The sequence below is a fragment of the Pongo pygmaeus genome, chromosome 3, assembly GCF_028885625.2.
Source record: "Pongo pygmaeus isolate AG05252 chromosome 3, NHGRI_mPonPyg2-v2.0_pri, whole genome shotgun sequence".
Classification (NCBI taxonomy): Eukaryota; Metazoa; Chordata; class Mammalia; order Primates; family Hominidae; genus Pongo; species Pongo pygmaeus.
The window spans coordinates 189000084-189022239 of record NC_072376.2 but is presented as its reverse complement, the minus strand read 5'-3'; the positions used below and the strand labels follow the sequence as shown (position 1 = coordinate 189022239).

The window sequence follows — 22156 nt, the reverse complement described above, 5'->3', positions numbered from 1 at the left end:
ATTTTTACTTCAATATAGAAGTTATGTTAGTAAAAATGCTGCTTGCCGATAAACTTTTGGGAAGATAGGAAGAGATGTATGATATGTGTGTGGGGGGATGTATAAAAATGTCACAACTCTAAACCCAGAATATTACACAATGAGACATTCCCACTAAAGTCAAGAACAAAGAAGGCTAGGATGATCTCTGCTTCTCATTTTCCTCCTCTTCTCCGAATCTCTGCTTAAACCATTGTTCTAAACAGAAAACATGATAATTGGCAAACAAGAAATAAAACTCCCTCTATTTCCAGATAACAAGGTGATATACTTGAAAAATGTTAGGACCAATGATTAAGCCAATTCCAATAATAATAGAATTCAGCAACATAGTAGGATATAAAATTTACACGTAAAAATCAGGAACATTTGTATAGCTAAAGAAGAATTTTTAAAGGTAAAGGTAAATTTGATTTATAGTAGCCAAAAAAGTAAGTTAAGGACCTTAACAAGAAATGTTCAAAACTTACATGAAGTTGGCTGTGAAATACTCCAAAGATGTGAAAGTAGATTTGAACAAATGAAAAGGTATTCTTCATTCTTGCTGAGGATTATCAAAATGTTAATTCTCTCAAAATTAATGAATAGATTCAGTATACCCTAATAAAACTTCAATTGACGTTTTAATAGTGCTACAGAGGAACATCCTAAAGTTCATGTGTAAAAATAAACACACATAGGCCGGGCATGGTGGCTCACGTCTGTAATCCCAGCACTCTGGGAGGCCGAGGCAGGTGGATCACGAGGTCAGGAGATCGAGACCATCCTGGCTAACACGGTGAAAACCCGTCTCTACTAAAAAATACAAAAAATTAGCTGAGCATGGGGGCGGGCTCCTGTAGTCCCAGCTACTCGGGAGGCTGGGACAGGAGAATGACATGAACCTGGGAGGTGGAGCCTGCAGTGAGCCGAAATCGCACCACTGCACTCCAGCCTGGGCGACAGAGCGAGACTCTGTCTAAAAAAAAAATAATAAAACAAAACAAAACACACACACACACAAATAGTTAAGAAAATACAAAGAAGGGAGAGCTATGAGAGATCTAATCTTACATGATATTAAGACATACTTAAAGCCCCTCTGATTAAAACAGTGTGTTACTGGCACACAAATGAACAGATTTATGGAACAGAATGGAAAGGACCGAATAGACAAATCTAGATATAGAAATTCATTGTATGACAGAAGTAGACCTAAAATCATTGCAGCAAAGATGATCTTTTCAATAAATGATGTTGGAACAACTGGACAGCCATTTTGAAAAAAAGATAAAACTAGATTCAATTCTTGTGCCACCCAAAGAAAAAATGCTAAATTGATCAGATGTCTAAATATAATAAAATGAAACTGGATACATGCTAGAAGAAGGCATGGGTGAACTCCTCTGGGTGTAGGTAAAGGCTTCCAACTGTGATAAAATCCCAGATGAGATGTAATAAAAATAAACACTGATAACATTGACAACATATAATTTCTTTTTTTTTAAGTTGCATAGCAAAATGCCATAAGCAAAGCCAAAAGACAAATGGCAAACTAGAAGAAAATATTTGTAACATCTGTCACTTGTGTCTTAGCCCTCTTTTACATTGCTATAAAGAAATAACTAAGACTGAATAATGTATATATATTAAAAAATGTAAGGCCGGGTGCAGTGGCTCATGCCTGTAATCCCAGCACTTTGGGAGGCCGAGGCAGGTGGATCACGAGGTCAGGAGTTTGAGACCAGCCTGGCCAAAATGGTGAAACTCCGTCTTTACTAAAAATACAAAAATTAGCTGGTGTGGTTGTGCACGTCTGTAATCCCAGCTACTCGGAAGGCTGAGACTTTGAGACCAGTGTGGCCAAAATGGTGAAACTCCATCTTTACTAAAAATACAAAAATTAGCTGGTGTGGTAGTGCATGTCTGTAATCCCAGCTACTTGGAAGGCTGAGACAGGAGAATTGCTTGAACCCAGGAGGTGGAGGTTGTAGTGAGCCGAGATCACACCACTGCACTCCAACCTGGAAGACAAGAGCAAAACTCCTACTCAAAAAAAAAAAAAAAGCATATATATATATATTTAATTGGCTTATGTTTCTGCACACTGTAGAGGAAGTATAGTGGCGTCTGTTCTGGGCAGGCCTCAGGAAGCTTCCTATCATAGTGGGAGGCAAAGAGGGAGCAGGCACCTCACATGGCCAGAGCGGGAGCAAGAGAGGGAGAGAGTTAAAGGGGAGGTGCCACACACTTACACACTTTTAAGATAGCAGCAAGCCATGAGAGATCCACCCCCAAGACCCAAATGCCTCCCATCAGGCCCTACCTTCATTATTGGGGATTATAATTCAACATGAGATTTAAGCAGGGACAAATATCCTAACTATATCACTCCACTCCTGGATTCTCCCAAATCTCATGTCCTTCTTATGTTGCAAAATATAATCATGCCTTCCCAACAATCACAGAAAGTCTTAACTCTTTCCAGCATTAACGCAAAAGTCCAAAGTCTCATCTTAGACAAGCCAAACCCCTTCTACTTGTGAGCCTGTAAAATCAAAAACAAGTTAATTCCTTCCAAGATACAATGGAGATACAGACAGTAGGTAAATATTCCCATTCCAAAAGGAGAAATTGACTGACATAAAGGATGTTACAGGCCCCATGCCAGTTCAAAATACAGCAGGGCAGTCATTAAATATTAAAGCTCCAAAATAATCTTTACTCTATGTCCCACTATCCAGGCCACACTGATGGAAGGAGTGGGCCCTCAAGGCCTTCGGCATCTCTACCCTTGTGGCTTTGCGGGGTTTAACCCCTGTGGCTGCTCTCACAGGCTTTAAGTGCCTGCATCTTTTTGAGGCACAGAGTGCAAGCTACCAGTGGATCCACTATTCTGGGGTCTGGAGATCAGTGACCCACTTCTCACAGTTCCACTAGGCAGTGCCCCGGTAGGGACTCTGTGTGGGAGCTCCAAACCCTTTTTCTGCTTGGCATTGCATCTAGCAGAGGTTCTTGTGAGGCCTCCACTCTTGCAGCAGACTTCCTCCTGGGCACCCAGGCTTTCTCATACATCCTCTGAAATCTAGGCAGAGGCTGCCAAGTGATCTTCACTCTTGCATTCTGTGTATCTACTGGGTTAGCACACCGTGGAAGCTGACAGGGCTTATAGCTTACACCCTCTGAAGCAGCAGCCCAAGCTGTATCTGGGGCCTTTTGAGCCATGGTTGGAGCATGAGCAGTTGGGATGTGGAGAACAGTGTCCCAAGGTTGCATAGGAAAGTGGGGCCCTGGGCTTGTCCCCTGAAACCATTCTTTCCTTCTAGGCCTCTGGGCCTGTGATGGGAGAGGCTACCACAAAGGTCTCTGAAAGGCCTTCAAGGCCTATTCTCCATTGTCTTGGATATTAGTACTTGGCTCTTTTTTAGTTATGCATATTTCTCTAGCAAGAGATTGCTCCATGTCCTGCTTGAATTCTTGAATTCCTCTCCAGGAAACTTTTTTTTTTTCCTCTCTGGCACATGGCCAGGCTGTAAATTCCCCAAACTTTTATGCTCTGCTTCCTGTTTAAATATTATTTCAAATTTAAAGTTATTTATTTCTTCCCACATCTGAGCATTGGCTGTTAGAAGCAGCCATGTATGCTTAGCTGCTTAGAAATTTCTTCTGCCACATACCCTAAATCATCACTCTGAAGTTCAAATTTCCACAGAGGCCTAGGGCATGGACAAAATGCAGACAAGTTCTTCAATAAAACATAACATGTGTGACCTTTGCTCCAGTGCCCTATAACTTTCTCATTTTCATCTTAGACCTTGTCAGCCTGGACTTCACTGTCGATGTCACTATCAGCATTTTGGTCACAATCATTTAATCAGTCTCTAAGAAGTTCCAAAGTTTCTCTCATATTCCTGTTTTCTTCTGAGCGCTCCAAACTCTCTCAACCTCTGCCTGCTACCCAATCCAAACCTGCTTTCACATTTTCATGTATCTTTATAGCAATGTCCCACTCTTCAGTACCAATTTTCTCTGTTAGACCATTCTTGCATTACTATAAAGAAATACCTGAAACTGGGTAATTAGTAAAGAGATTTAATTGGCTCATGGTTCTGCAGGCTTTACAGGAAGCATGGTGCTGGCATCTGCTTGGTTTCTAAGGAGGCCTCAGGAATCTTGCAATCATAGCAGAAGGTGAAGGGGGAGCAGGCACATCACATGGCCAGAGTGCAAGCAAGAGAGAGTTGGAGGGGAGGTGCTACATCCTCTTAAGTCAGCACCGAGCCAGGAGGGATGTGTTCTCATGACCCGAACACCTTCCACTGGACCCCACCTCCAGCACTGGGGATTACAATCAACATGAAGTTTAGGCAAGGACAAATATCTAAACTATCAACACACAAAAGTATAATATCCCTTATTTATAGAGATCTTTTAAAAATTATGGGGTGCAGAGAGGACCACAAATCTTATGGTAAAATGGCAAAACACATGAATAGACAATTCACAAAAAGATATATAGTGCCCACAATCATATTAAAAGATGTTGAATTTCATGAACACCTAAGATAAATAAAGCAATACCAGGACACTCATCACCCATCAGACTAGCAACAATTTAAAAGCTTAACAATGCTTTCTTCTGTAGAGGATGGGGAGAAACAGACATTCTAATATACTGCTGGTTGGAATACAAAATGGTACAAGACCTATAGAGAGGAATTGGCAATATGTAACAAAACTACATATGTCTTTAATTTCCAACTCAACAATCCTCCCATCCTAATTCTACAGATGCATCTTCAATTATTTGAAAATACATATGAGCAAAGTTACTCATTGCTGCAATATTCTAACTTTAAAATATTGATGACCATGTAAGTAAGCATTGGAGATTTGGTGAATAAATGGTAGTGTGTGAATACACATGGAGTAGTATGCGACAGTTAAAAAGAATGAGAACAATCTCTATGAATTTGTATAGAGAAATTTTCAGAGACTTGTTCATTGATCAAAGTACAAATGTATGAATATATGGAGTATATATGAAGAATATATGGAGTATGCACATTTCATGTAAAAAGAAGGGAAAATAGACATTTACACATATACACACACACTTGCCTTTACATAAAAACACAGCAAAGATAATCAAGGATCCAATGAAATGGGTTACCTACAAGGAACAGGACAGACAGGATAGAAAAGGTCTTGCCACTTTTCTGGATATGTCTTTTGTATAGATTTGACTTTAAGAAGCATGTTAATGTCCTGTATATCCAAAAATGAAACTAAGTCAATATGGATGAGATGGAGAATGTGAAACTGAAATAAACAGACCCAGTTGCATTAACATGGCCACAATGAATGGAAGAAAAAATACACTAATCCATGTAACTTAGAAACACAGTATATTGACTATATAGTCTCAGTCTTGGGCAAGGTTTGGGAAGGGTTGCAAACCGCAAGAACTCTTTATAGATAGATATGATTTTTGTAATGAGGTGAATAAGTAATTCTGAAATAATTTTAGATTTATTATGGAATTAAACCAAAGAATAAATGTGTTAATATTCTTGGGAGTCAGTATTCTCATTATGGAAGAAAGACGTACAAATATCAAAGGAGGAAAGCAATAAAAATCCCTGTAGCGATAGACTGGATTTGGAGGTATCACTGTGTACTCAATATTTCTAAAATATATGCATATTTATTATGCAGTTACATGTGCACATGTATATATGTATATATGAACACACATACATGTACACATATATAGATATGTTTATATATGCATATATTGATGTGTGTGTGTATACAGACATGTGTTTCTTACCTTGATACAATAAAAAGACCTAAAGGTAAAGACACAACATTAGCAGTGAGCACATATAGCACCACATCTTGGTCCCGAATACCATTGCTCTTTAATAGGACAAGAGTTTCTCAAAGAGATGCCTGTTTCTGAGGTTGAAAGAGGTGTGTGCAAGATGAGCCTCGAGCATCTTGCTATATGAGAAAGCAAGGAGTATTCTTACAAATTGCTAGGCACATGTCACAAAGATACAAGAACCAGCTTGAAGGGATTCCTATTGCTCAAGTCTAGAAAAATTTGAGCACCAAAATAATGAGCTATTGTAATGGCATTTAAACCTTGAGAAAAAAATCAGACACCATTAGTCCGTGTCACTAATAAATAGACAAATCAATAAATGGGCGGAAAAGGGTGGGCTTTTCTTGCATCAGAATGCCTAGTGCTATTTGCAAATGTGGAGCTGGTAATGGAGTTAGGAAATCATCATTTTGCAAACATGATAAGAAGGTTGGGTCTGGCAATACTCATCATTGGATGGGGTGCTAACACTGGGGAGAAGTTTTGACTGGGAGCAAGATGTTTGCTTGGTCTTAAAGTATCTCCTCACAGATCACTTGTTAGTTGGAAGAGAAGTAGTACACAGTACAGAAATCAGACATCATCTTAACTAAATGATGAAAATTAAAATTAGTACTGAGGGGCGGGAGTTTGTGTGAGTGAGGAAGTGATAACCTGACAGAAGCACAATATCACTTGTATAGTATTCTAGCCAAGAATGAGTAACCTGTATCTAACCATGAGGAAACATCAGACAAACTCAAAAGGAACACTCCATTCAAAAAGTGGGAAATAGGGTTATATTCTGCAGCAACATAAATGTCATTAAGACACAGAAAGACAGTGGAAGTGTTCCAGATTAAAGGAGACCAAAGACACAGCAAATAAGTATAATAGTAGCCCCTAGATTGGATCCGGTATCAAGCAGGAAAGAAATTCCACAAAGTTCATCATTGGGTCGGTTGACAAAATTGAAATACAAATAAAGATTTGACATAAGTATTATGTCAATGTTATATTTCCTGAGGTCGATAACTATGAACTGTGAAGATATTCTCTACATTCAGATATATCATCCAGAGAAAACAATCAAGTAAATGAGATAAAATGTTATAGAGAAAGGATGTAAAGTTGCTCCACATACTACTTGTTTTATTCAACTTTTTTCTGTAAATTTGAAATTATTTCCAAATAAAAAATAAAAATGTGTTTAGAAAACATGCCATTTTCACCAAAAAATTATATAGAATAGCCCATGAAACACTCTTTAAAGTGTTCTTGATGTCAAATTTTATCTGTAAGTTGACATCCTCAGATTCTTTCAAATGCATGACAGGTTTACACACTTCACATCATCTGCCTCATTGCCTTTGACAAATAGATTTGTGCAATATTTAGACTCTCAGGCAGTGAAAGTCAGCCACTAAACAATTGCTCTGGGACATTACCATTACCAAGCTCTTCTCTCTCTCATCTTATATGCAGCAAATCCTATTTCATGCATTCTTTCAAAAATATTGTCACAGCATCTCTAGATTTCTATCAGCATGATCAAGCTTTTTATTCCTTCATTTTGCTCTTGTATATAATCACAGGATGTCTCCATCACTTAATGCCACCCTATCCATTCTAGTCATACTCTAATTAATTTAAGAAAATAAATTCAAGCTTGAGAATGTGAAATAAACAACAATTTGTTAAAACAGTATCAAGGCTGCAGAAATAGACCTTTAGCTAATATACATACTTTTCCACACACCATGACCCCTTCTTCACTTCAATAAAACTCCTACTCCCAGAAGATTCTTTCTCTTTTCTCCAATGCCATTGACAGTTCTCCTCCAGATGTTCCGTATGTTCTTTGCCTTATCAGTGTGAAGTCATATGTGTGAGTGTGTCTCTGCCTGTGTCTGTATGGCCTGGAGTGGGGAATTCGAAATATTAATTAACTGCTTCTACATGATGAACTCAAGATGCATACTCTGTTTTTTCCATATATATAAAATACATGTGCTAAAGGAAGAAATATTGTTGAGGTCCAATAATTTAATAGAGATAGCTATATCCTAACCATCATGTGACTGACTTAGGCGAAAACTTTTTTGCTCGATTGTTTCCTGTGTTGAAAGAATTATTCAATGGACTAGCAATCTGTGACCACGTTTTTCATGACTAGTACATTTTAGATATGGTGATATGCTTATATCAGGATTTCTTTAATATAGGCTCTTGCTTTTTATTTATAAGTTCTTTTCTAAAAAAATTTATTCAGCAGATATTATCTAGTTCTTTGAGAGTGTAATGCTTTTGTTTAATTACATCAGAAAACTTTTAGAACCAGAATGATCGGAAAAAGATTTTCTGAGCAATAATTAGTTTTTAGAGATTAAAATGGATTTCCCTCAATAATTCATCTCATATCAAAACTAAGAAAATTATTGAAAGCACTTTTTTTGGCCAAATTCTTCCCATTTAGCATGTTTGCAATTTTTTGAGTTCTATGCCTTAAATTTCTCTTTTTTCTTCCCCCCAATTCATTTGTACTTTTGTCTACCAAACAAATCCTCTACAAGAAAATCATTCCCTACTTTAGAGGTTTTTGTCTTATGCCAACAAATTATCTTAGCCTTTTTTGTTTATGTGTTAGCACATAGAAAAGTAGAGAAAACCTATTTGCCAAGAGGGAGGAAGATGTTAAACCCCTCACTTCCCCAAAATGGTACCCCCAAAATAAAAGACGTACCTGAGACTGGGTAATTTATAAAAGAAAGAGGTTTAATAGACTCGCAGTTCAGCCAACTGGAGAGGCCTCAGGAAACTTACAACCACGATGGAATGGGAAGCAAACATGTTTTTCACATAGTGGCAGGAGAGAGAAGTGCAGTGAAAAGCAGCAGGAAAGCATCTTAGAAAACCATCAGATCTCATGAGAACTCACTCACTATCACAAGGACAACATGGAGGTAACAGCCCCCATGATTCACCTACCTCGCACTGGTTCTCTCCCATGACACAGGGGGATTATGGGAACTACAATTCAAAATGAGATTTGGGTGGGGACACAGCCAAACCATATCAGATCCCTTTGAGCCCAGGAGTTCAGATCCCTTCAGACCAGTCTGAGCAGCATGGCAAAACCCTGTCTCCATAAAAAAATGAAGAAATTTGCAGGGCATGGTTGTGCACACCTCTAGTCTCTGCTACTTGGGAGGCTGAGGTGAGAGGATCACTTGAGTCCAGGGGGTTGAGGCTGCAGTGAGCCATGCTCATGTTCACTGCACTCCAGTCTGGGTGACAGAGGGAGACCATGTCTTGAACAATAAATAAATAAATAACCAAGTGGAAATCATACTAAGTAAAATCATTAAAAATCTTAATTATGAAGGAAATTAGAAGTTCAAAGGAAGATTAGTGGGTTTATTGAAAGTGTAAATTTATTTCATACTCACTGAATTCACCTAGCAGTCTCAAGGAAATATTTATCATCAACAAGTACTTATGTATTGGTGCTGTATTAACTTTTAATTAGAAAGTCATGGTCTCTATCCAAAGAAATGTATATAGTTAATACATTCCCAGTGTTAAATATAACCTATTTTTTAGGTTAAGTAACTATTGTATAGCATTCAGTTGGTGTTATTGCCACATCTGCATTTAACTGTTTCTACAACTCTTACTACGTTGAATATAAAATGCTCACTAATCATGCAGATATATATATACATACATATATGTGTATATATACACATATATACATACATGTATGTGTATATATACACATATATACATACATGTATGTGTATATATACACATATATACATACATGTATGTGTATATATACACATATATACATACATGTATGTGTATATACATACATACATATATACATATACATACATACATATATACATATACATACATACATACACATACATACATACATATGTGTATATACATACATACATATGTGTATACATGTATACATACATACATACATATATGTATACATGTATACATACATACATATATGTATACATGTATACATATATACATGCATACATATGTGTATACATGTATGCATATATACATGCATACATACGTATACATATATGTATATACATACATATATGTATATACATACACACATACATATATGTATAAACATACATGTATACATATACGTATGTATACATATATACATACATATACACATATGTACATATATACATACATATACACATATGTATATATACATACATATACACATATGTACATATGTATATATACATATATACATATAAAATATCATGCATATATATACACATATACATGCATATATATATATACATCTAAAATAAATCCTAATGGAGTATTTAACTCTAGCTACACCTAGGACTGTGAATATTCCTACAGATTTAAAAGATATTATTTGGAGCATATGTATGGAATGAATGTTTTCAAAACATGGAAATGCAAATGATCTTAATTCATAAATGAACTAATTGTTCTTCTTAATGTTATTGAATATCATTCCCTAGTTACAGAGCTAGGGGAAAAGAATTAAATCTATCTATCTATCCATATATCCATCTGTTATTATGTATCAGTTCTGGCTGTGCACATTTTTACATTTTCTAGATAAATGTTTTATTTTAGCCACATGGTGTTTTTTTTTAAAAAAAAAAACAAAACAAAACTGGGTAATCAATTGTGAGAAAATGAAAAGGACCTTCCCATGCCACTATAAAAGTATGCCATATCTTGGCTCAGATCCAATTCTGCAGAATATTCATTAGTGATTATACCTAAAAGGCTTCATTGTCAATGTTTATCTGTAAAACCATATCTTTTTCATTATTCGCATTATCATTAACAAATACACATGATGTTTATGACGAGTACAAAATAGAATACAACTATAATTGACTATCTGTAATGCAAAAATATGGAATTTGTATCATTTTATGTAAAACTACTGCATCATTAAGTATAAAGCTTCCTTCCCTTTTAATGTAAGTTTTAAAAACCAGTGGTTACATACACAAATCTTTACATTTGGTATTTTGTCCTAATTAGAGAAATCGTATGATGATTACCCTACTTAACAAATGAATAGGCCAGGAGTAGTGGCTTAGCCTGAAATCCCAGCACTTTGGGAAGCCAAGGTGGTGGATTGCCTGAGCTCAGGAGTTTGAACCAGCCTGGCCAACATGGTGAAACCCTGTCTCTTCTAAAAAGACAAAATTATCTGGGCATGGTGGCGCATGCCTGTAATCCCAGCTACTTGGGAGGCTGAGGCAGGAGAATCACTTGAACACGGGAGGCAGAGGTTGCAGTGAGCCGAGATCACACCACTGCACTCCAGACTGGGCAACAGAGCAGGCTCTGTCTCAAAAAAAATAAATAAATAAATAAAAATAAGGAGCAAATTCCTTTAGAAGTATAATTTATTGCTTATTCCAGCTTACTTTGGTGTGAACCAGGGAAGAGGAGAGGCTAGAAAAGAAGAGGAAGAAACTGACAAACACGAAAACCCTAAATCTCTTGTCAACGAATATTGGAAGTGGCAGCACAAAATTTATATATAAACATTAGATATATGAAGCAAACATGTTTTTAAATCCAACCTTCTTTATGAATATAAATATTCTATAACTTTCATTCCAAAAGAATCATGAGCATGTGAGAGTCAATTTCTGCACAGCAGCAATGAAAAGTTATTGAAATAAATCACTTTGTCTTTTCTCTCAGGATTGACATCTTTAAGTATGTGATCTACGGCATCGCAGCTGCATTCTTTGTGTATGGCATTTTGCTGATGGTGGAAGGTTTCTTCACAACTGGGGCCATCAAAGATCTCTATGGGGATTTCAAAATCACCACTTGTGGCAGATGTGTGAGCGCTTGGGTATGTTAGTTCTCTACATTCAGTATTTAATGTGGATTTATTTCAATAGCACACAGGTGTTTGCATTCATCTCCCAAGAATTAAAGTATTTTTTTAACACAGTAACATTTCCTTCTGTGATGCTATCTTAAATCTTGATAACATTATTTTTGAAATTAAGATTATTCCTTGTGAAAATTCAGTTTCAAATCCTCAGATTCTATGTAGCACAACTAGTTTTGTTTCTAGAGGTAGCAACACTGTTGACTGATGTATGATTTTTTTTTTCCAAAGGGCTTTGTGATTCTCTTGAGAATCACAGAAAAATTCATCTCCAATTTATAAGCAATACATGTGCCTGTCTCCTGTTAAACATATGTCTCTGTATTTTACTGTAAATTTGAGGACAGCTATATCATGTGATTACTGTTTTCTATTAACTTAAGAATTCTATTAATTTCAGCATTAAATTTTAATTTATATCATATTTAATGGCAAATCAAACATATAGTCTTACTCTAGAGTTTTGTAATACAGATAATGGGTATCTATCTATTAATGCATAAGAGTGGTAAAAATGAAAAATAATAAAGTTGAAAGTACTTTTGCACTTTTATACAGAATAATTTTTCTAGAATGAAATGTTGAAGCTTTCATTCTTGACAGACATATTTTCCTTTTTTCTAATGTTATGTAACAACATGTGTCTAATTATAGCATATAATTCATGTTAAGTAAGCTGCCTCTAATAAGGACTGATGTAAATTACTTCAATCTCACAGAAATGTTCAAAAATACCTGTTTACCAGCAAACCTTTTTTTTTTAACCTGTTTCTAACACATTTTATTATGCTTCTCAGTGTCAACAGCAATAATAATCTGATAAGATAGTTTGCCTGAGTTGTGGGTATTTGTAGTGGTCTCTGGAATTGTTTCTTATAAGAATCACCTATTTTTAGTTTGGGACAAAACTTATTGTGACACCTAAAGAGGTAAAATATATGAATAGGAGTAAAACTGGAATCCCAATAATGTGACTAAGGGGCTTTAAACTGTGCCTTATTATTGAAATTATTTAAATCAGTAATAGCAAATTATAGAACCAGAGAAACTTAGTTACAGAGAGATATTGGATTGATTAAAAAATAAAATATGAATAATTCGTGGTCCAATTTTCAGTGATGCCGAAGCAATTTCTCTAGTAAAAAGGCAACTTCCGATTTTAAGATTCATTTCCCTTCTGTCAATAGAGTATAGTGAATTGCGTTATATAGTAATTGGCTTTTTATTACAATTGGAACAGTAACATTGTAATGCCACTGGTGTGCCTTGGCAAGTTACTTACCTTTTATGGATCACAATTTCCTCATTTACAAAATGAGGATCGTTTCTAAAGCTTATTCCAGCTCAACGAGCCTGTGATTCTAAAACCCTAGCGAAAAAATAGAGATAAGGGGGTCTGAAAGCACGTCTTTACCATAAGGTAATAACCTTCTGCCAGGAAGAGTGCAATCAATTGTGTTATTTCATTCAGAATTTGAAAATAACTTCATAATAAAAAGAAAAAGCAATCAAAGAAAAATTGCATATCTATATATATAGAGAGATGCAATTGGTTATCTGCCTGCCATTCAAGCATCTTAAAGGTATTTCAAATAGGAATTTTCGAAGCAAAACATGAGCCACGTTTTCTTTTCTTTCTTCCTTTTTTTTTTTTTCTATAATGGTAACAATTGTGTCACCAGTCCCACCCAACAGACCAGAAGGGTGGCAGCAGCTGCGTGGGCTCCTCCAGAGGCAATGCAGCAGGGTGTCAGCCCAGGAAGATGCCCCGCCCACTCCTATAACACCTCCCTGCCACCCCGGAATGAGCAGAGCAGAGAGGAGTAGGAGCTGCACTCTCCTGCGTTCTGCAGAGACAGCAGAGCAGCGGGTGAGGCTCTGAGCCATACCCTGGCTGTCCCAACACTGCCTTCACGAAGGGGGCTAGCTCCACGACTGAGAAGTAAACAGTGGCGGCTGCAGCCAGCACTGCAGAACTCTGCCTCCCTTCCCCTCTGCCAACCATTCCTCCACACCCCCACCTCAGCTTGCATATCACGCAGGACTTGTAGCTCCATGAAATCCAGGGGAAAAGAAAGATTTATCGTCCACCCTCTCCTGCTACTTATTTCCACTCTACTGATGCTGCTTTTTTTTTTTTCGTTTGTAGGCAGATTGTATCTTACGGTCTACCTTATTATGTTCAAAGTGAACCTGTTAACCTGTTTTGCCTGTGTTCCGTAGCTGTGAATGAGTCTGTGCTTTTGAAGGTATTATATCAGTGCAGCTCTACTTGAAACACTGAATAATACTAAAGGGTGGATTTTTTTTTTTTTTTTTTTTGCAACAAGTGTATAAAAATCTTCCTTAGTTAATACTGACAGAAATTTGTTATTCTATCCCTGTTTCTCTCTGCTGCATAAAAAGTAAATGGTTACTAATTGAAATTACATCAGCACAAATGCAATTAATTTTGAAGCAGCAGGCCGGGCGCGGGGGCTCACGCCTGTAATCCTAGCACTTTGGGAGGCCGAGGCGGGTGAATCACGAGGTTAGGAGTTCGTAGACCAGCCTGGTCAACATAGTGAAACACTGTCTCTACTAAAAATACAAAAATTAGTCGGGCATGGTGGCGGGCGCCTGTAATTCCAGCTACTTGGGAGGCTGAGGCAGGAGAATTGCTTGAACCCAGGAGGCAGAGGTTGCAGTGAGCCCAGATCACGCCACTGCACTCTGGCCTGGGCGACAGGGCAAGACTTTGTCTCAAAAAAAAAAAAAAAAAAAGAAGCAGCATTGTATCACTGAATGGAGAGTGATAATCAATATTCCTTTACTTAATGAATGCCTTTGAAAGCATAACTTGATCTGCATTCTGTGTTTCCTCTCATGAAGTATCGGCCAATTCAAGTTCATTACAATATTTTGATGCTATCTATCATTCAAAATCCAGAATTTGAGGCACGTAAAACCACAATATTAAATTTTGGGGGTGAAAATCATTATTAACGACTTTATTAAAACATTATACAAAAAGTTATTAAAGTATTTTCAGTAACAAAATTTGTTTACCTTAAATATTAAATGGCACCAAATTGAGTACAAATACATGTTATTGACTACATTAAACATGACCTTATTAAGTTGAATGTAGAAGTATTTATTTTCTTTTTTTTTTTGTATTTTATTTTTTTTATTTTTTATTTTTCTTTTATTATTATTATTATTATTATTATCATTATTATACTTTAGGTTTTATGGTACATGTGCGCAATGTGCAGGTAAGTTACATATGTATACATGTGCCATGCTGGTGCGCTGCACCCACCAACTTGTCATCTAGCATTAGGTATATCTCCCAATGCTATCCCTCCCCCCTCCCCCCACCCCACAACAGTCCCCGAAGTGTGATGTTCCCCTTCCTGTGTCCATGTGTTCTCATTGTTCAATTCCCATCTATGAGTGAGAATATGCGGTCTTTGGTTTTTTGTTCTTGCGATAGTTTACTGAGAATGATGATTTCCAGTTTCATCCATGTCCCTACAAAGGACGTGAACTCATCATTTTTTATGGCTGCATAGTATTCCATGGTGTATATGTGCCACATTTTCTTAATCCAGTCTATCATTGTTGGACATTTGGGTTGGTTCCAGGTCTTTGCTATTGTGAATAATGCGGCAATAAACATACGTGTGCATGTGTCTTTATAGCAGCATGATTTATAGTCCTTTGGGTATATACCCAGTAATGGGATGGCTGGGTCCAATGGAATTTCTAGTTCTAGATCCCTGAGGAATCGCCACACTGACTTCCACAAGGGTTGAACTAGTTTACAGTCCCACCAACAGTGTAAAAGTGTTCCTATTTCTCCACATCCTCTCCAGCACCTGTTGTTTCCTGACTTTTTAATGATTGCCATTCTAACTGGTGTGAGATGGTATCTCATTGTGGTTTTGATTTGCATTTCTCTGATGGCCAGTGATGGTGAGCATTTTTTCATGTGTTTTTTGGCTGCATAAATGTCTTCTTTTGAGAAGTGTCTGTTCATGTCCTTTGCCCACTTTTTGATGGGGTTGTTTGTTTTTTTCTTGTAAATTTGTTGGAGTTCATTGTAGATTCTGGATATTAGCCCTTTGTCAGATGAGTAGGTTGCGAAAATGTTCTCCCATTTTGTAGGTGAAGTATTTATTTTCTTTAACCATATTTTCTTATTAAAGTTTAAGACAAAACATATTTATTCCACTGCAAATTAGGAGACCTTCAGTGTGTCACATTTTCAAATCTTGAGATATGTTTTGCACCCATCTCCAATTTTCTTATTTCTACAAATTTCTGATTGCTACTGTGACATCATTATGGATCTCAGAATTTATCTATACTTCTTCTGAAATTTAGATTTTTAAATACAACACTTTCGAAGTAATAGATTTCCCAAATGTACTCAACTCTATGGAATTTTCAATAAATGTATTTTCCATAAATCTACCTGCTCTAAGAGTTAAATAAAACAATAATAACTTTTGGAAGTGTGTTTACTAGTTTGCTAGGGCTACCACAACAAAGTACTATAAAGTGGATGGCTTAAACAACAGAAATTCATTGTCTCACAGTTCAGGAAGCTAGACGTTTGAGACCAAAGTGTCACCGGGTTGATTTTTTTTTTTTTTTTTTTTTCCTGAGGGCTGTAAAGAACACCCAGTTCCACATTTCTCCCCTACCTTCTGGTTGGCTGCTGGTAATTTTTGGCATCCAGTGGTTTATAGAAGTCTCACCCATCACTGCCTTCACATTCATATGATGTTCTTCCTGCCTGAAAGGCTGTGTCCAAATTTCCCCTTTTTTTATAGGGACAGCAGTCATATTGGAATAGAGCCCACCCTAGTGACCTAATTTTTTACTTTTTCAACTCAGTAAAGAGCAATAAGGTCAATCTCTGAGATACTGGTGGTAGAATTTCATCATGTGAATTTTGTGAGGACACAATTCAACTCATATGAGTTAAATCAAGTCTTATTATAACAGCAATGTTCTTCCATATACAAGTTTCAAAGAAACAAAATTAACTAATTGCTGTTGGTACCCTGTTTCAGAAATAAAGAAACATAAAAGGTTGAATATCCTAATCTGAAAATCCGAAATCTGAAATGCTCCAAAATGTGAAACTTTTTGAGTGTCAACGTGATGCTCAAAGGAAATGTTCATTGGAGCATTGCAGATTTGGGTTATTTGGATTTGGGATGTTCAACCGGTAAGTCTAATGCAAATATTACAAAACCCAAAAAAAAATTGAAATTCGAAACACTTCTGGCCCTAAGCGTTTCAGACAAAGGATATTCAACCCTTATTCTATTTGTTTAGTTTAAAACATCTGTCTTATTAGCCTCAGGTGTTTGTAGATTTGACCACAGCATGTTAGATTAGTATTTTTAAGACATACTCTGTATAATTATCTTAAAATCTATTCTGTATAACTCACAGCTCCATTTCATAGCTTGAAATCAAAGTTTAGTACTAATAATAAGTTTAGTAATAATAATGGGAAATATTTGTTAGGCACTTATATATGCCTATACTATACCTACTATACTTAATTGTAGGACACAGAATCCTCTGATAAACTATGTCACGTAAATACTACAATTAAACTCATTTCAGAGATGAAGAAGCTGCCTCCTGGAGAGGATGACTGACTTGCCTGGGGTACATGGTGGGTGATGAAGCCAGATTTGAATTCAAGCATCTGGCACAGAGTCCATGCCGCTAACCTCATGATTAGGGCTTCCCTACCTTTTTATGGTGTATTTGAGTTAATTTAATAGGATGGTTATCTGTTTACGAGGGTCTTTTGTAACTCGGCAGTCATTTTCTGTTTTGCATCTTAGTAAGATCATTCATTGGTCATTGGAAAGCTCCTTCATTACAGAGATGTCCTCATTTTAATCTTTGCTTTTATCAACAATCATGAATTGTCTCTTTTCAGAAATACAAGAATGCTCTGCAGGATGCGAAAGAACTTGGTAGTCTAAGATGCTTTTCTGTGACTAACAGACTTTTTGATGACTAGCTATAAGGAGGCCTAAGATGAATTTCTAAGTATTGTAAGGAAACTGCATTCTAGACTGTCCCTAAAATTTAGTGCCTTTTAAAATAAAACACACACACACACACACACACAACACACAAACGTTTGAATCCTAAACTGTGGAAACAGAATTCCTAGAACAAAGCCTTGCCTCTTTCTAGAAACTTAAGACAACATCATTTTTTTTTCCAGATTTTAACTGGTTTCTCAGCAAGGAAGATGTGGGGGGTGGGGTGTAGGAGGTGTAGACTCCTTCAAACATAGGGGTGATATTTTAAAATAATGTTTGAAAAACCATTGCATTGAGGAAGAAAGGCCAGGATTTTATTAGCTGCAAGTATCTGAAATAGATCTCATACATTGCTTCAGAACTGAACTCAAAATACTAGGACAGTGGACCAATCTCAGTGTAACTATTGAGATATTAACTATGCTAGTACATAAATAGTAGGAAGAAATAAATAAGAAAAAATAAAGTTCTTATTTTTTCTGATGTCTAATGTAAAAGTTGAAAGAAATTTTCTGCTAGTCTCATAAGGTGGCATTGATAAAATAGAAAACTCTGTGTAAAGCATCTAGTTTAGATTTTAAAATACAAGAGACTTACAACAGCCAGAAATGGAAAATTGATAAAAAGTTTGCATCATGTGGATGCTTCTAAGATCACCATAAGTTGTGACTGAAATTCAATTAAAATAAAAATAACTTCTCAAATTGTTGAACATTTTATTTTGTTTATATCTGTTTTTGATTTTTTAGATTATTCAAGTCATGATATATACTCTTTGGCCAAAACTTAAAAAAAGTTTGTATATTCTCCTATCAGATTGTCCTAGGATATAATTTTATATAATTTGTGACTGCCTACGTTTTTATAATCCTAAAGTAATTTTTAAATAAACATTTTATTTTGGAATAATTTTAGATTTACAGAAAGGTAAAGATGGTACAGTTTCCATATATACCAAACCTAGTCTGCCCTGTGACTGACACTTTACATTAATATGGTATATTTGTTACAATCAATGAACCAAGAATGATCCACTATTGTTAACTAAAAGTCCATGCTTCTTTCTGATTTCCTTAGTTTTTGCAAAATGTTCTTTTCCTGTTTCAGTATCCCATTCAGGATACCATATTACATTTAATTGTCTCTCCTTAGACTACTAAGAACTACAGCATTTTTTAAGACTTTTATTGTTTTCAAAGGCCTTGACAATTTTAAGGAGTATTAGCTGAGTAATACATTTTGTAAATGCACTTTGGTTGTAATTTGTCTGATGTTTTTCTCATGATTAGATTGGGGTTTTGAGTTATGAGGAGGAAGGTTACAGAGATAAAGTATCTTTCTCATCACATCATATCAAGGGTGTCTAAAGTACTTTTACTGAAAAAGAAAAACTAAACACATGAAATGACACATTGTCTGACCCAGGCTTTCCTAAACAAAGTAGTTCTATTAAAAATAATTACATAAAGAATCTATTTTATGATAAACATCCTGTATATAGAAGGTTAATACTCTGTGGCTCTCTATTTTCTTTTTACAGAATACTTAAAACCTTGAAGTTTCTAACTTTGTTAATATAAAATTAAATTGTAGAATGTGATGCCCTCTAAAAAGTTTAGGGAAATATCTCCATAACATATGAATTTCTAATTTCTACTTACAAATATACTATAGTTTAAATGAAGGCATCTGCAGGTTTGGGTTTTTCAATCAAATTTTGCAATAAAGCCAGGAATTAATCTCAAGGATAGCAAATACTCATCCTCAACTTTTTAGACTTGATGGCTCCCAAGGCAACAATCTGGATACACTCATTCACATTAACTGTCGTCAATGTGATTAGCTCAATATTACACATTCAGGTGACACTTGACAAGGAAAATATGGTTGTAAAATTGGCTAATTCGAGCTCAAATACCCTTTTAGTATGCCAGATAGTTTCAAACATGTAATAGTTATTATTAAAATAGACCACTAGAGTAAGGATGAAATAATAACCACAGACTATTAATGGTCTTTTAAAGTATTGATAGGTTGATGACTGCCTCTATTTTTCAACCAGAAATTGTATGCCTACTGTACTGGGAAAAATCTTTATGCAAAGATATTTAAAATTATTTTCAGAAAAAACTCAAGAGCTACATTTTTTTGACTCTGCCTTTCAATCAATAACATTTTACAAAAGATATTGCTTCACAACATATTGAGACTCCATTTCTTTATCTCTGTTTCTCATTTTGAGATTAACCACTACTATAGTTTATATTTTAAGGTTGCTTTATGGGGAAACTAAGTATTTTGAGGGTATTAAAGTTAAATGTTCACTGAAGAATTAGTAAGACTAGCATTGTTGTACTGGGAACACTGGCGGAAAGTACATTTCTCAGTCCGGGCACAGTGGCTCACGCATGTAATCCCAGCATTCTGGGAGACCGAGGCAGGTGGATCACCTAAGGGCTGGAGTTTGAGACCAGCCTGGCCAACATGGTGAAACCCCATCTCTACTAAAAAATATGAAAATTAGCCAGGCGTGGTGGCAGGCACCTGTAATCCCAGCTACTCGGGAAGCTAAGGCAGGAGAATTGCTTGAACCTGGGAGGTGGAGGCTGCAGTGAGCCGAGATCGTGCCATTGCACTCCAGCCTGGTTGACTGAGTGAGACTCTGTCTCAAAAAAAAAAAAAAAACGTACATTTTTCAGACATTTACAGTATCACTGATATTAAAACTATATTATATTGTTAGTACTCACCAAATGGAAATTTCCTTTGCAGTAATATTTGCTGAAAAAATGTATATTCTACTAAGACAATGGCTTTTTTTTTTTAAATGGAGTTTTGCTCTTGTTGCCCAGGCTGGAGTGCAGTGGCATGATCTCTGCTCACTGTCACCTCCACCTCCTGGGTTCAAACGATTCTCCTGCTTCAGCCTCCTGAGTAGCTGGGATCATAGGCGCACCACCACACCAGGCTAACCTTTGTGTTTTTGGTAGAGATAGGGTTTCATCATGTTGGTCAGGCTGGTCTCAAACATCTCCTGCCCTCAGGTGATCCACCCGCCTCAGTCTCCCAAAGTGCTGGGATTACAGGCTTGAGCTACCACCATGCCTGTCCAATGCTTTTATTTTTATACAATTTGACTTTATTTGAATTTTGTTTTCAATTGAAAAAATAAAATCTCTGGCTCGATTTTATTTTATTTTTTAAGGATCCGTTATAAGGATTGATGTGTCATTCTGAGTTATGAGGATTCATCAAGAAACAAAACAGAATCCCTGTCCCTGGGGAGTCCCTAGTACAGTCAGAATACATGGGAGACTTGTACATGAAGACATGCATGCTAAACATATTGATGAACATGCAAATAGCTTACAGTGTTTGCACAGAGAGAAGGGATTAAACTTCTGTGATAAAGAAATGTTGACTAGTAGATACCTAAGGCCTAGTACAGTACACATTGTGGGCACACAAGACATTTTAATTACAGTGATGCACCCCCTAATGTATTCATCAGTGCTGAACCACGTGTCGGAGGGTGGTCCTGTAGGCTTTCAATGCCATATTTTTACTGTACTTTTTCTATGGTTAGATATGTTTAGAGACACAAATACTTACCATCATGTTACAGTTGCCTCCAGCATTTGGTATAGTAACATGCTGTGTAGATTTATGGCCTGAGAACAATAGGCTATACCATGTAGCATAGGTTTGTAGTAGGCTACACATCTAGGTTTGTGTAAGTATATATTAGGATGTTTGTACAAAGACTAAATTGCCTAATGATGAATTTCTCAAAATGAATTCCTTTCTTTAAAGGATGTATAACTGTATTAACAAATTAGTGAGTAAAAGGGGCTCTTGATCTTGGATTGGGAGGATAGAAAGAACTTCTACAAGTAACCCAGAAGGTATGAATTAGAATGAAATACATAGAGGACTGCAGTCATCCGTGTGCTAGATCAGGATGGAGAGGTTAAGTAGATGCAAAACTCTGATGCGTCATGTAAATCTTGAAGTATATGAACATGATTTGTTGAGTGGATGAGACCAATGCAAGATAATAAAGAAGAAAGTATTGCAGTTAGTTTTTAAAAGTTGACTTTATTTTTAGAGCAATTTTAAATTGGCAGCAATATTGAACAGAAGGTACATAGACTCACATATACTCCTTTTTCTTACATATGTGCAGCCTCCCCTCCTATTAAAATCCCTCACCAGAGTGGTACATTTGTTACAATCAACAAGCCTACATTG

At 36.3% G+C, this 22156-nt stretch overlaps 1 protein-coding gene across 2 annotated transcripts in view; it reads left to right on the top strand.

Moving 5' to 3' along the window:
* Window positions 1-22156, top strand: part of GPM6A (glycoprotein M6A) — a 370006-nt gene that overhangs the window by 317295 nt on the left and 30555 nt on the right. For both annotated transcript variants that reach the window (XM_054485714.2, XM_054485713.2), the window contains exon 3: window positions 11639-11795. In XM_054485714.2, coding sequence (XP_054341689.1) covers window positions 11639-11795 — 157 coding nt within the window. The remainder of the gene's footprint in view (window positions 1-11638; window positions 11796-22156) is intronic.